Here is a 12733-nt window from a genome sequence, read left to right on the forward strand (position 1 = left end):
ACTTTGCTTTTTAACAGCAAGTCCCTTTTGGCTTATCACCGATGTTCTTTACTTCTTTGTCCCTTACTTTGTTCATTAATTAGGTAGCAACCTGATGGCAAGAATGATGAGAAATGTACTAGACTGAGCTTCCATTCATATTCCAAGGTACATAGGCAACCTAGACTCAAATAGAAACTAAACTGCTAGTCTTGATAAACCAGGGGCTCTTTAAGAAGGAGTTTAATACATACAAAGGAAACCCCCAAAGAGGAATGACACTGGCAATTATCCAGCATCCAGGTCAGACACTACAACAGGCCAATACCAGATCCCATGTTTCTGAATCACTGTCCAAAGGACAGCCTCTGATGATATCCCATCTCTGAGTACACAACTCCTAATTTTCTTCCCCCAATAGTAAGAACTCTCTTACTTCTGTTACAGAGAGGAAAGAGTTATATTCATATCCTCAAAGGAATGTGGAGAGAAGTCTCACTCACTGGAACAGTGTCTGAACTCGAAGCGCAGGTGGGAGCCCCGGAACCGGTCAATGGGGATGGGCAATTTGATAATTTCTCCCCAGCGAGGACTATTACTGTGGTAGAGGACAAAGGAGTGGTAGGAACTCCTATTCGGCTCTCCTGAACCCAAGCTGATGCAATCCTGGAAGAGAGAAGCAAAGAAAGGTGCCATCTTCCTGGAGGGATCCCTTGGATTTCCATGTCACTAGGACATTTAATTTTCTCCTTTGTGCAGGTCTCATTTTCCCATCAGGCCAAATCTATAAGATGACTTAAATTCAGTACTTTTGGAAACAACTGTCTAGACGGTATAAGAAATGAGCAGTCACAATGCTCCTTGTTTTCCTTGGGGCAGAGGTAACCACACTCATTGCTTAATAAACTTGAGGGAAGCTGAGTGGGATCTGAATGGGATCTGAATCACTAAGGTAGGCTCTTCATCCTCATTAAGAAAGGAAACAACGAATTCACAGGAGAAGTCAACCGTGTATGGCACTTTCCAGATCAGAAAAATAATAATAATAAAATTAAATTTAAAAAATTAAATAATTAATTAAATAATAATAAAGTGGAGCTTGTTTTCTAATCTTTGGCCTAATGTTGCACTGGCATTTTAGGTTGCCCATGGCTGACTGTCCTTGGATATAAACAAGGTAGACCAGATTTAACTTGACCCCAGTTCCAAAATACTGCTGTGAAAATCCGGTCCCAGGCCCACCAGGAAGCTGTGGACAATACAATCAGGAGCAGCTCCTTGTCCACACAGGGTGGTGTGAACAGCTGACAGCTCTGCTGACCTCAGCATTATTCATACAAACAATGAACATGCCTTACTTAGTCCTTGAGGTGGGTTTTTAAAATGACACACAAATCATTGTTTCCACCACCATTTCAACATTACCTCCATTTCTTTCTAGGTTTGGGAGATGATTTTGACTAACTTTACCTTTTTCCTTCTGTAAAATATGGACAATCACTCCTGGTCTGCCTGCCTCATAAGGCTGTTGTCAACACACAGAAGCAAGGTTTGTAAAAGAGTGATTTGCCTTCTGCCAAGTGACATGCAAATAATGCCTTTTTATTTGCCAGGGACTTGACCATGACTGACTGAGGGAAAAACTGACATAATGACAGTAGAAAAACAGCACTCCAGGTCTTCTCTTTTAATGAAGAGTGACAGAGGATCCTTGTACTGCACTGGCTGGAAATCATCTTTTAGGGCCTGAGTCTGATGTTCCTTGCCACATAACTTGGTTAACAGCAAGTGGGTACCTAAGTTCCACCTTTTACTAAAGGGAAAATATAACTTTCTGTATTAGCTCAAGGAACAAAAAGCGTGGGACCTAATAACAGTTACCAAAACTAGGCAGCTCGATGCTGGACAGGTGGCTGAAAAAGTAACATGTAGGACAGAACTAGAGGGAATAGGTCTAAATTAGAACAGGAAGGATTCAGGTCAGACACTAGGAAGAATTTCTAAAAAGGCTGTATGACACTGCAAGTCATTGTCAGAGCATACTGTAGAATTTCCTTGAAGAAAGGCTAAGGCAGAGAAGAATGCATATGGGGTGATTTGAGTTCAGCTCCTCCTGAAGAGGATGGGTCTCTGGACAAAGTCCACAAAAGCACTAAAATTATTACAGGATTGGCCTCCATTCCAAACTGACTGGCAAACTTTACCTTCAAGATTTCTCCATCTGCGTAAAGCACATACATGGTCACTTCAATATTCTTCTGTACACTCTTTCCCCCTCTCTCGAAGTCCCCCTTCTCCAGGGTTAGGTACAGGTCATTGCGGATATCACCTGTGGGGAAAGAAATGTCATGTCTTCATGACTGCAGAAGCCACTCTGCCCCATGTGCATGGAGGACAAGGCTAGCATCTGGATCCTCCAGGGTTCAGGTGGGTGCTCAGGGCATTCCAAGCTTGGTTAATAACAATGGACATTCTACCAATATCAGTGCAGCAGTACTCAGGTTGGTTAGTCGTGTGCTCTCTAAGTCTGAATCTTAAAGGTGTTCACCACAGCTTGTCTAGGGTGGGAAAAGGCAGATTGCAGGTGTCTGCTCAGTCTCTCTCCCCTCCAGGAGAATAGCTGTAATCTAAGTCCCCCAGAGAGGAAAGATTTTAGAATCAACAGGAATAACACTTATTTTAATCATGTCTATGTCTTAACTACTAATCCCTCCTCCTTTCCCCCCCAAAAAAAACCAACAAAAAAAATCATTTCTCTTTTTTTTTCTTGGTTTTCTTTTTGCAACCCTCAATCCTTCTGAGTCTGACTAGAGGATAAAGCAGTTCTTCCTTCTGGAGGCTCACCTCCAAATCCCATTCCCTGCTGGAGTGTCAGTCAGAGGTCACTGGACTGTCAGTTTTTCTTCTTTTTGTAGCAAGTGCTCTGGGAGCAGGTGACTCTCCAAAAGCACAGGTGCCAAAGGACTGGGGCGACAGTCTGTTGTGCTCTTGTTGCTTCTGCGTGCTCTGACTCTAGCCCATGCAGCCCATACCTACTGCTTGAGACTGGGCAGCAGTAGCTCAAACTGCAAGTCTGAAATGACCTAAGTCTCAAATGCCTTTTTAAAGGGGGGATGGAATTGTCTGTTCATGCATAAAAGGAGCTTATTTAGGCTGCTCTAAGCTTCTAAACCCATAAAATGACGAATTTTACTTAACACAAACTAAAGAAGGGCTTTTGACTTTCCAAAAAAAATAGTAAAGGCCGTGGGAAAAAAAAATCTTCAAACGACGAAAATGACAAAGGAAACCAGGTAAGGCCAAAGTGAAGACGTGTTAGCAGCCTGAAGAAATCAACTAAAAATTAATGGAACAATTAATTAACTTGCAAAGCAAGCCAATTCAGAAGCCAGAAATTCTTTCTCCTTCAGTTTTTAGAAAAACTGGCACATCTAAATCTGTTCATTACTTGGAACCACAATGACATAAGTCTTTGTTTTTGGTTAGCAACTGAGCTTTCTGGTTTGGTCAGATACATGATGACTGATGGCTCCTTTTCTGCACTGCCCACCTCTCTAACTGTGGAAGTGTCCGAGTGTCTCTTACACGTGAAACAGTGATAGACCAGGACTGGCATATATCTTGGGTTTTGAGGGTCTTCATTACCAGACCTTCTATTCTTCAGGTCGCCTTCCTACTGTAGGAGTGCAATCATGGTTATTTGGTCACATAATACTCTCAAAACACTTTGACCCAAGTGGGGAAGAGCAGTCCCTGAGAAACAATTATTCTCTGAAAGCGCAGAGAACTTTCTCTAATGTGTGAAAGCTATTTCCCCAAACAAATAACCCTGAGGCTACCATGAAGGGAAGAGGAAAATGTGTTCTTGAAAATCACACACAAATGCAACTGCTGGGTAGGTGGGACAGACTTCAGGGTGTCCATCCTTGCAGTCCATATACACTTTCCTCTTGGGTTGAGCAGAACCTCTCCTTTGAGTTTTGATGAGTTTGACACTTTAATCTTCCTCTTTCGGACATCCCTGCTTGGGCCCTCCTAGCAGGTCATGAAAACAGCACTCAGGTGTGTAGGTAGGGTGGGGAAGACTAGCAGAAGGAGAAGGAAAACTCATATTCATCAGTTTGCTACCGCCAGGACAGAGGCTGAATAAAATCAGCCCTGAAAGTAAAATTCAAAATGAACTGGGAACTTTACTATGGGTTAATGCCATTATAATGGAATAAATCAGAGTTGGTTACACCTTAAGTTTTTAACAACTGGAACAGACACCTCAGAGCTTTCTCCTGATAAAAGCCTTTTAGTTACACATTAGCTTTTCTATGGAATTTAAGTAATTATTCAATTTCTAGGACAATCTGGCATAAAGTGAATAGTCTAGAGAATTTTAATATCTAAAGAATAGGTGCTTTGTTTAAAATTACTGTGGTATAAATCAGCACTTTCTGGCAGTTATTCTCAAGATAATTCACGTGACTTTTAAAACAAATGTTGGCTACCAGCAATAGTAGTTTAGCTTGTACAAACATATAAATGTCTGTGGCTCTGTACAAAAGTTAACCGTATTATAATAAGTATGTCCCTAAATGGAACATTTCAAACTTTTCCTAGCAATATATGACATAAAATACTAATACTAAATTGGGTATTGTCTTGGAGATTGACAATGACAGAATTTGGTCTGTTTTGGTTTTATAGAGTGAGCTCATAACTTCTGGGCAGCTCCTCCAGGGTATTTTAAACCAAAATGCCTATTTCAAATGGAAGGACTGAGCTAGATATTCCTACAGTTTTCATTCTTTTAAAATTTTCTATTTAAACAGAATGCTTTGGTGATCGTCTAGCTGAGAAAATTTATAAATACAAGCAACTGTACCTTCTGGGTTACACACTGAAGCAGCTTGATTTCATCAGATCTTTGCTCTTTATTTAGAGAACAGACCTGCCTAGACCAAGGTTGTTCTCAGTCTGAATAGGTATCAGGCTGCCTTACAGGTTGCAATTTTGCAAATTATGGCCTCAGTTTTGAAAGCAGCATTTTAATAGTTAATGGTGCTGGGGCCTTCTTGTCAAAAGCTCTCTGGAGGATCATTTAAATTGAGCTCTCCACTAATTCTCAAGGAACTAGAAGAAACAAATGTGAAAAGCTCCAGAATGTAATGACCCAGGCCTGCCTTACAGAGAGCTTCCCAGGGTCCCTGCTCTTCAGCTATCCTTATTGTATGTTACATGTTCACAAAGCCTACAAGTGGAATCATGCCTCTGGGTTAAGGTACTGTCTCCGGAGGTTCATGTAAACTTTAGCACCAATGGCCAAGAAATATTACCAAGAGAGGGATGAGGACAGGTACCTTATCATAAGAATGGGAAAGAGAAGTCCTGAACAGTGGTTTCTGTGGTTAGTCTGAAGACCACTCCCTGCTGACTGTATTTGAATCACCTAGGGAGCTTGTTAAAATTAGATTTCTAATATTCACCCTTTGAGATTCTAGTGGGTCCTGGGTGGGCTTGTGTATTTGTATTTTTTTAAAAATCGTCAGGTAATTCTAATGCTCTCCAGGGTTTAACATCAGGGGACTATAAAGTGGGGGTCTGCTGTGAAGAATACTAGTGAAGTCTGGCTGAGGGTGGGGGGCTGGGCACCTCTTAGGCAGCATGGAGGAATGCTGGGATGGGTATGGAAGGGGGAGGCTTTTCCACGCGGAGTGGGAGTGCGTATTGTTGAGGGCAGCCCTGACTCCATTTGTTAGGTGTCCTCTGCTTCCTAAGGTTGGCAGAGCCTCTAACAGCATCAGCAATGCCTTACATGTCTGAATGCTTAGTGCTCAGTTGACATGCAACAGAGTTTCTTGAATGGGACGATGAATGAATGAGGTTGTTCTTGTAAGAGGGCTTCAGAATAAATAATCTTTGTCCCTTTCACAGTTTCACACAGCAGCCAGTGACAGCTGTTGGTATAGCTGCATGTCAGAGAACTAGGGACTTAAGAGTAGGCAGAGGTTGGCAAACTTTTTCTCTAAGAGGTCAGATATTAAGTATCTTAGGCTTTGTATGTCACATAGGTCTCTGTCACATGTTCTTTGTTTCCACAACCCTTTTAAAATGTAAAAAACCATTCTTAGCTGGTAGGTAGTACAAAAACAGGCTGCTGGATTTGGCCTATGGGCTATAGTTTGCTGATACCTGAATTAGAGTGTTCAAGTGTCAAGAGCACCATCACTACACTGCAACTACACATCAAAAATCCAGATTCCTAGAAGTCTACAATAAACAGCTGCTGGGAAGGAGCAAGGTAATGAACTTGAGGCCATCTTATTGCATCAGGGATTGGCGTGAAACATTCTGGGGTCCTTAGAGAGTGACAGGTCTTAGAAGGAAACAGTGCTTTTCAGTTACCAGTAATCTCAGAGGGCTGAGGAGCACTGTGACAGAGATGCATCCAGCAGAGAGAAAAGTGCATGCTTCAGTGGCCAGGTCTGATCATCCAAAGACCTGAATCCTAGCATGACTTTGGAGAAACAGCTCACAACGTGTTTGCAGGTCTCTTCTGAAAGCAGTCTCTGTAGAGGTTTCAGAATCTTCAAGGTCCAGCTCAGGCACCAGAGCATCTGTTAGCAAGATAATCTCTTGCCAGACACTCCAGCCTTACTTGAAGTTTTGGGGCCACATGGGTCCAGCCGGTGTAGAATTCTATGCCAGGAGAAATGGTCCAGGACAGCCTACACAGGTTTGGGCACTAAGTCTTTGATTAATAAATAAATAAATAAATAAATAAACTTGGCTACGTTGGGTCTTCACTGCTGTGCGTGGGCTTTCTCTAGTTGTGGTGAGTGGGGACTACTCTTCGTTGCGGTGTGCAGGCTTCTCATTGTGGTGGCTTCTCTTGTTGTGGAGCACGGGCTTCAGTAGTTGTGGTTCGCAGGCTCTAGAGTGCAGGCTCAGTAGCTGTGGCGCACGGGCTCAGCTGCTCCGTGGCATGTGGGATCTTCCCAGACCAGGGCTTGAACCCATGTCCCCTGCACTGGCAGGCGGATTCTTAACCACTGTGCCACCAGGGAAGTCCCTGGGCACTAAGACTTGCTTGGATTCTTTATTATATTCATGTTCCTTCTGTATAAATTACTCACACCACATGTGTGGAGGCTCTAGGTTCAAGGATAACAGTATTAAATACATTATTTAGGCCTTGTCTAATTCTAGATAGGATTAGGAAGAGCTTCTGTGGATAGTGCTTTCTTTTCCTTAAGACCATGTAAAACTAGAACTAACTTTCTCCCAGCAGACACAGCAGCCTGCTTGGGATGGTGCCAATTCTGTCTCTTGGCAGAATAGGAGTCTCCTGACAGCATTCATGGAGATGTGGAGATGTTAACTACCATTTAATATTGACACTTTCAGACACATGACCAATGCTTTATGTTGTAGTAATTCTTATTCTGAGGAAGAAACTAAAAAAAGACTCTCGGGAGGATTTCTTTAGTATCCAGGAAAGACAGGTTCCTTATTTTTCTAACCATGTCTTCAGTGTCAACACTTCTGGTTTCTTTTGCTACAAAGTCAGTGATGTTCTTTGCTCTAACAGGATGACAGGAATGGGCATAGTGTGACATCACTGTATACGATTATTCCTTTCTTGGATCAGGGATGTGACGATCTTTCAACCTGTTGTGGGACCAGATGTGATTATTCCTAAACCCTCCCTTAGAGATACTGCCAAAGCTTCATTTGACACTCAGACTGACCACAGTCCTATGAATCTACTTGTGGTAAATACTTTCATCACTCTGCTGAGAAGAGCTTTTCTTTCAAAAGTTGTGTCTCTTTCAAAAGTCATGAGGTGTGTCCAGCAGAGTTGAAAAGAGCAGCTTTCTGCCTTTCTGATTTTTTGTAGCTTGGGATAAGCACTACTCATTTTCTTTTCAATGGGAGTAGCTGATCCGTCTCATAAAAATCCCTTCCTGTATCTATTCACCTAGGGCTATTTAAGGTTTTCTAAACATTCCAACATGTCCTTAGTTTTCTCTGATCTTAATGAACACCCTAAGTAATACAGTCTCTAGGCTAGGCTGGTAGCTTCTCTAATGTCTTGTCAGTTATCCCAAAAGGTGAGGCTGATGAAGGATTAATAATGTAAATGACACCCCACCCCACTACTGCAACATAACATTCCATGAAACAAATGAAGATGGAAACAAAGCAGGCAAAAGCAGACAGGACACACAAAAGCAGGAACTTACACCCAACTATCTTCATCTCTGCACCAGAAAGAAAGGGGCAAGGATGAAGGGACAGCACAGAGAGAAACAAGAACAATTAAGACAAACAGGAAAAGAGAAAAAAAAAAAAAAACACCAACTTGCAGGTTGGTGATGAAGCATGCACTTTTTATCAGGGGTCAAAGCAAAGGACAGAGTGTATTTTTGAGCACAAGGGCAAGAGTCAGGGGGCCCCCTAGAGGGCTGCCATGCCAGCATAGCTGCCTTCTAAAGGGCAAGGTCAGGGCAACCCAGAGAGGAGCTTGTGCCAGGTCTGACTCAGGGAAGGGCAAAGCATCCCTAAAGCAGAGTACTCTCTAGGGCATAGTTCTCAAAGGGGGTCCAAAACCAGCAGCATCACCGTCCCTTGAGAGCCTGTGAGGGATACAAATTCTCAGGTCCCATCCCAATCCTACTGTCTCAGAAACTCTTGGGTTAGGCTTAGCAATCTGTGTTTTTCCAAGCCCTGCAGGTGATTCTGATACATACTAAAGTTAGAGAACTACTGCTTTAGGAAAAACTTGGCCATCAGCTAGAACATACTAAATCAAAGGGCAGATTTCTTCTGACAAGAGAGAAGCTCATTTAACTAACATGAAACTTGGCCCATTAACGCCCACAGTAAATGATAACCTTAAAAATTCAAGGTTTATAAAACAAGTTAAAAAATTTATTTCCCACAGGGGCATGACAGAGCTCTGTATTCCTACTGACTCCAGGGAACAGACTCTCCAGGAAGCTAACAGTTAGAGAACTACACAGAAGCTGGTGGCACATCTCTGCTGGCTTAGATGTGGTCTGGAGAAGGGTACAGACCATTCTTGAGCAAGTGGTTTTAAATCATTCCTTTCAGTTTACAGTCTTTTGGCAGACAGTTTTCTTTAAAGTTTTATTTTGGCTAATTCTGACAAGTGAGTCCCAGAAAACAATGTTAACTTCAACATTCACCTCATTCACCTGAAACACCTGCCCTGCTCCAATATTTCCTCTCCAGTTTCTTGAAAAAAATCTAAGGAGCAAAAGTGTGCAATAGACTTATTAGCTTTCATACGCAACTAAAATGAGTTTGGAGGGAAGGAGGAAATACCCATAGAAATATGGTGACAAACCAACAAAAGTCTGTTAAGTGCTCAGTTTCAAAGTAACGTTTAAATTCCTGCATCTGTTTATTCTTCTATAATCTTGGATGACATTTCCTGGGTTGATGTGCCTTCTCTGTGACCTCCCAGGACACCAGCAATGGCAGACTTGCCTCCTGCTCACCACCATGGGTCATGAGCACAGCTGGATGGCTGTGTAGTCAGGGTCTCAGCTGTGGCAAAGAGTAGGACATCTCCTGTTCATACCAGTCACATGGTGTATGTGTACATACTCATGGAAAGCAATAGAAGACCATCAGAAAGACCTTTTTTGAAATGGTATGTTAGATACTGGTGTGGTTATAACTTGTCTAAATGCTGAAACTCAGAGCTGTAAGCTCTGTCAATATGCTTTGACAAGGACCTATCTGGGCCATCTGACAAAAAGGACCTCTCCAAATTAGTATCTGGTGGTTTCTGCCAAATGCTGGTAGTTTCACAATAAGAATCACAGTATACGAATAATTCTAATTTTCCCATTTACTCTAATTTCTCAGACTTAAGTGTTGAAATGCTCACAGTTACTAATGTAATTTATTTCCTTGTTAATTTCTCATATGACCATACATCAAGAAGTTGCAACTTCTTGTAACTCGGTCACACCAGGACCGTGAGGGCTGAGGGATTGCTGCAGCCCAAGTACAATACTTCCACAGCTGACGAGTGGACCAGCTGCAGGTGGAGGGGTGACCTCACTTAGGGACTTCTTGCCACAGACATGGTTTCCCAAGACAGGCTGACCACAATTTAAGACACTGCTGCACACTTTTCCTGCTGCTCCAGCAGGACCTGCAGGGCTAGCCCTATCCCCTTGCTCAAGGATGGAAAACCTACTCTGATGATATCTTGGAGTGCATTAAGGGGGCTGTCAGTTGTTAGTGCACAGTCCTGAGAGTGGCCATCTATGCAAAAAATTATTTCCTCAGGGGGAGGAAAGGTAAAGGAGAGGACAGATGCATAAAGGACTACTTCCTGCCTGTGAATCAATGCTTACTTTCAGCTCCAGCACTCAGTACTTCAAGGGCAGACAACACAGCGAAGAGCACACTCACGGCCCCAGTTTGGACATCCCAGGATTGCCAGCGTCTCTGCCTTATAGGGCAAATCATACAATGATCCCTTAGCTGCCCAAAGGAGGGGAACTCCCCTTAAACTCAGCTTGCCTCACCAATGATACTGATACTGCTTATTTCCATGGTCATGTCTAACATTCTCAGAAATCCTTTATAAACCTGTGTGCCAATGATACAAAGAGATGCAGAGTGCTCCACAAAAAGACCTCTTTCCATAGATGAGGTTTGGATACTGCAACTCCTGAAATTAAAGTTTGCTTAAAAATTTTTGACTGAAGCTTGCTCCTTTCTAGTCTCTGCTCACTTTGTTTTGATTCTGTGACTGTGTGAAGGCTAAGAGAAAGGAAATGTCCAATCTTAGACAAACAAGTTCTTAAAAGAGAGAAAGAACTTTAAGTGCATCTTTTAGAATATATGACTCTATATCATGAGCCCGGATACCTAATTAAAATAAGATCACCAGAACAATTTTGGTAACCACTAATTATTTCTTCAGTGACATGTTGCCAAGAAGCCAGGGACTATGCCTGGGCTCTTCTTTTCCTGATTACCAGGGTCATAGAGGGCTGAGGAACATGTTGGGACAGGATGGGAGAAACATCCTGTGGAGGACATCACCTCTACAGTAGTCAGATGGGGGCCTTTCATAAGCATGACGTCTCCTAAGTATTTAAAGATAAACACAGAATTGATTAGGAATTGATTAAATGGCCTAGGACTCCCATACAAAAGACCCTCCTTTGTGCATGAGCAGGAGACGAAGGCTGTCACAGCAGCTTGCTCTGCATTCACAGTGTCTATGGAGAGAGAACGAAGGCAACAGAAAACAAGTCTGGGCATAACGTGGGAAGTTGGAGGGCAGCTGGAATCCATCACACAGGCCTTCTCTATACTCGGGCCATACTCTCCTCTGGGTATGTGCTGGCAAATATTTCCAACAAGAGGATTTTACAGCACCAGGAAGAACTCAAAATAGGTGATATTTAGAGTGGTCACAATCAGTTTAGTCTAGCCTGGCTCTTTTAAACAAAGGCAAATAAACTTTTAGCAGAACATTAAAACTCAGGGAGGGTGGGAGGGAGACACAAGAGGGAGGAGATATGGGGATATATGTATATGTATAGCTGATTCACTTTGTTATAAAGTAGAAACTAACACACTATATTTTTTTGGGGGGGGTACGTGGGCCTCTCACTGTTGTGGCCTCTCCCGTTGCGGAGCACAGGCTCCAGACGCGCAGGCTCAGCGGCCATGGCTCACGGGCCCAGCTGCTCCGCGGCATGTGGGATCTTCCCGGACCGGGGCACGAACCCATGTCCCCTGCATCGGCAGGCGGACTCTCAACCACTGCGCCACCAGGGAAGCCCCTAACACACTACTGTAAAGCAATTATACTCCAATAAAGATGTTAAAAAAATAAAATCACATCACTAAAAAAAAAAAACCAAAACTCATTGGAAAAGGTAGGGCTACTCCTCCCATAATTCATCCAGACAAACAGCAATTTACTTGTTCTGCTTTCCCTCTCCTTGTTCCCATCTTCTCTGGTTATCAGACCACCTGCCATCCATCGGAGCCATGCCTCTACCCTTCCCTCACTCCCTACAGCCCCCTTGGTTCTGATGGCCTGTTTGGATCCACTTCTCTAGCTTGGCCTGCATCCCCCTGACCAGGAAGCATGAACTTGAGATTGACTTGCTGGAACCACACTTGAGAGTCAATGCATTCCCACTTTCTGCCCTGGCTCTCCCATCAGGAATTAGATGAAAGGAGTTAGACAATTTCTGAGAAACTGGCCAGATAGTACTATTCACAGTGCCTAACTTATACCATTTGCCTGACCCATTTTTCTGATACATTATGGTATTTTCATTATAATTCATTTTTCTGATACAAATATATCTGCTATTCCTACATGAACTGAACTGGGATTCATTGACACTACAGGCACTATTTTCTATTTTCCTTAAAGAGGATGTTCCTATGAGGGGATTCTCTTCTAGGAAATGTAATTGAAGAGAAGACTATAAAAAGCCATCCCCATAAGAAGTTCTGTATTGATTCCTACCATCCGGTCTCCATAGGAGACAAAAAAGCTCATCTGCTGGATTGCTGTGCTGCACTGGTGAACATATGTGGGGGCTTCTGGAAAAGAACAAATGCCAACAAGAGTCAAAGGAGCCACTGGCTGCAGACTGCAGTCAGCAACCTGACTTCGGCTGTAGAGGCTTTTAATGGCTGCAGGGCTCCTCCACAGCATAGTTCACCACCTGCTCACAAGGGGAGCACT

At 43.0% G+C, this 12733-nt stretch overlaps 1 protein-coding gene across 5 annotated transcripts in view; it reads right to left on the reverse strand.

Annotated features, from left to right (window-relative positions):
• DOCK3 (dedicator of cytokinesis 3) overlaps positions 1-12733 on the reverse strand; it is a 404205-nt gene that overhangs the window by 84001 nt on the left and 307471 nt on the right. For all 5 annotated transcript variants that reach the window (XM_081246551.1, XM_081246550.1, XM_081246549.1 and 2 more), the window contains 2 exons: positions 2184-2308; positions 483-645 (listed from right to left, as the gene is read on the reverse strand). In XM_081246551.1, coding sequence (XP_081102677.1) covers positions 483-645; positions 2184-2308 — 288 coding nt within the window. The remainder of the gene's footprint in view (positions 1-482; positions 646-2183; positions 2309-12733) is intronic.

Source organism: Mesoplodon bidens, assembly GCF_964165515.1.
Source record: "Mesoplodon bidens genome assembly, chromosome: 10".
In the NCBI taxonomy this organism is placed as follows: Eukaryota; Metazoa; Chordata; class Mammalia; order Artiodactyla; family Ziphiidae; genus Mesoplodon; species Mesoplodon bidens.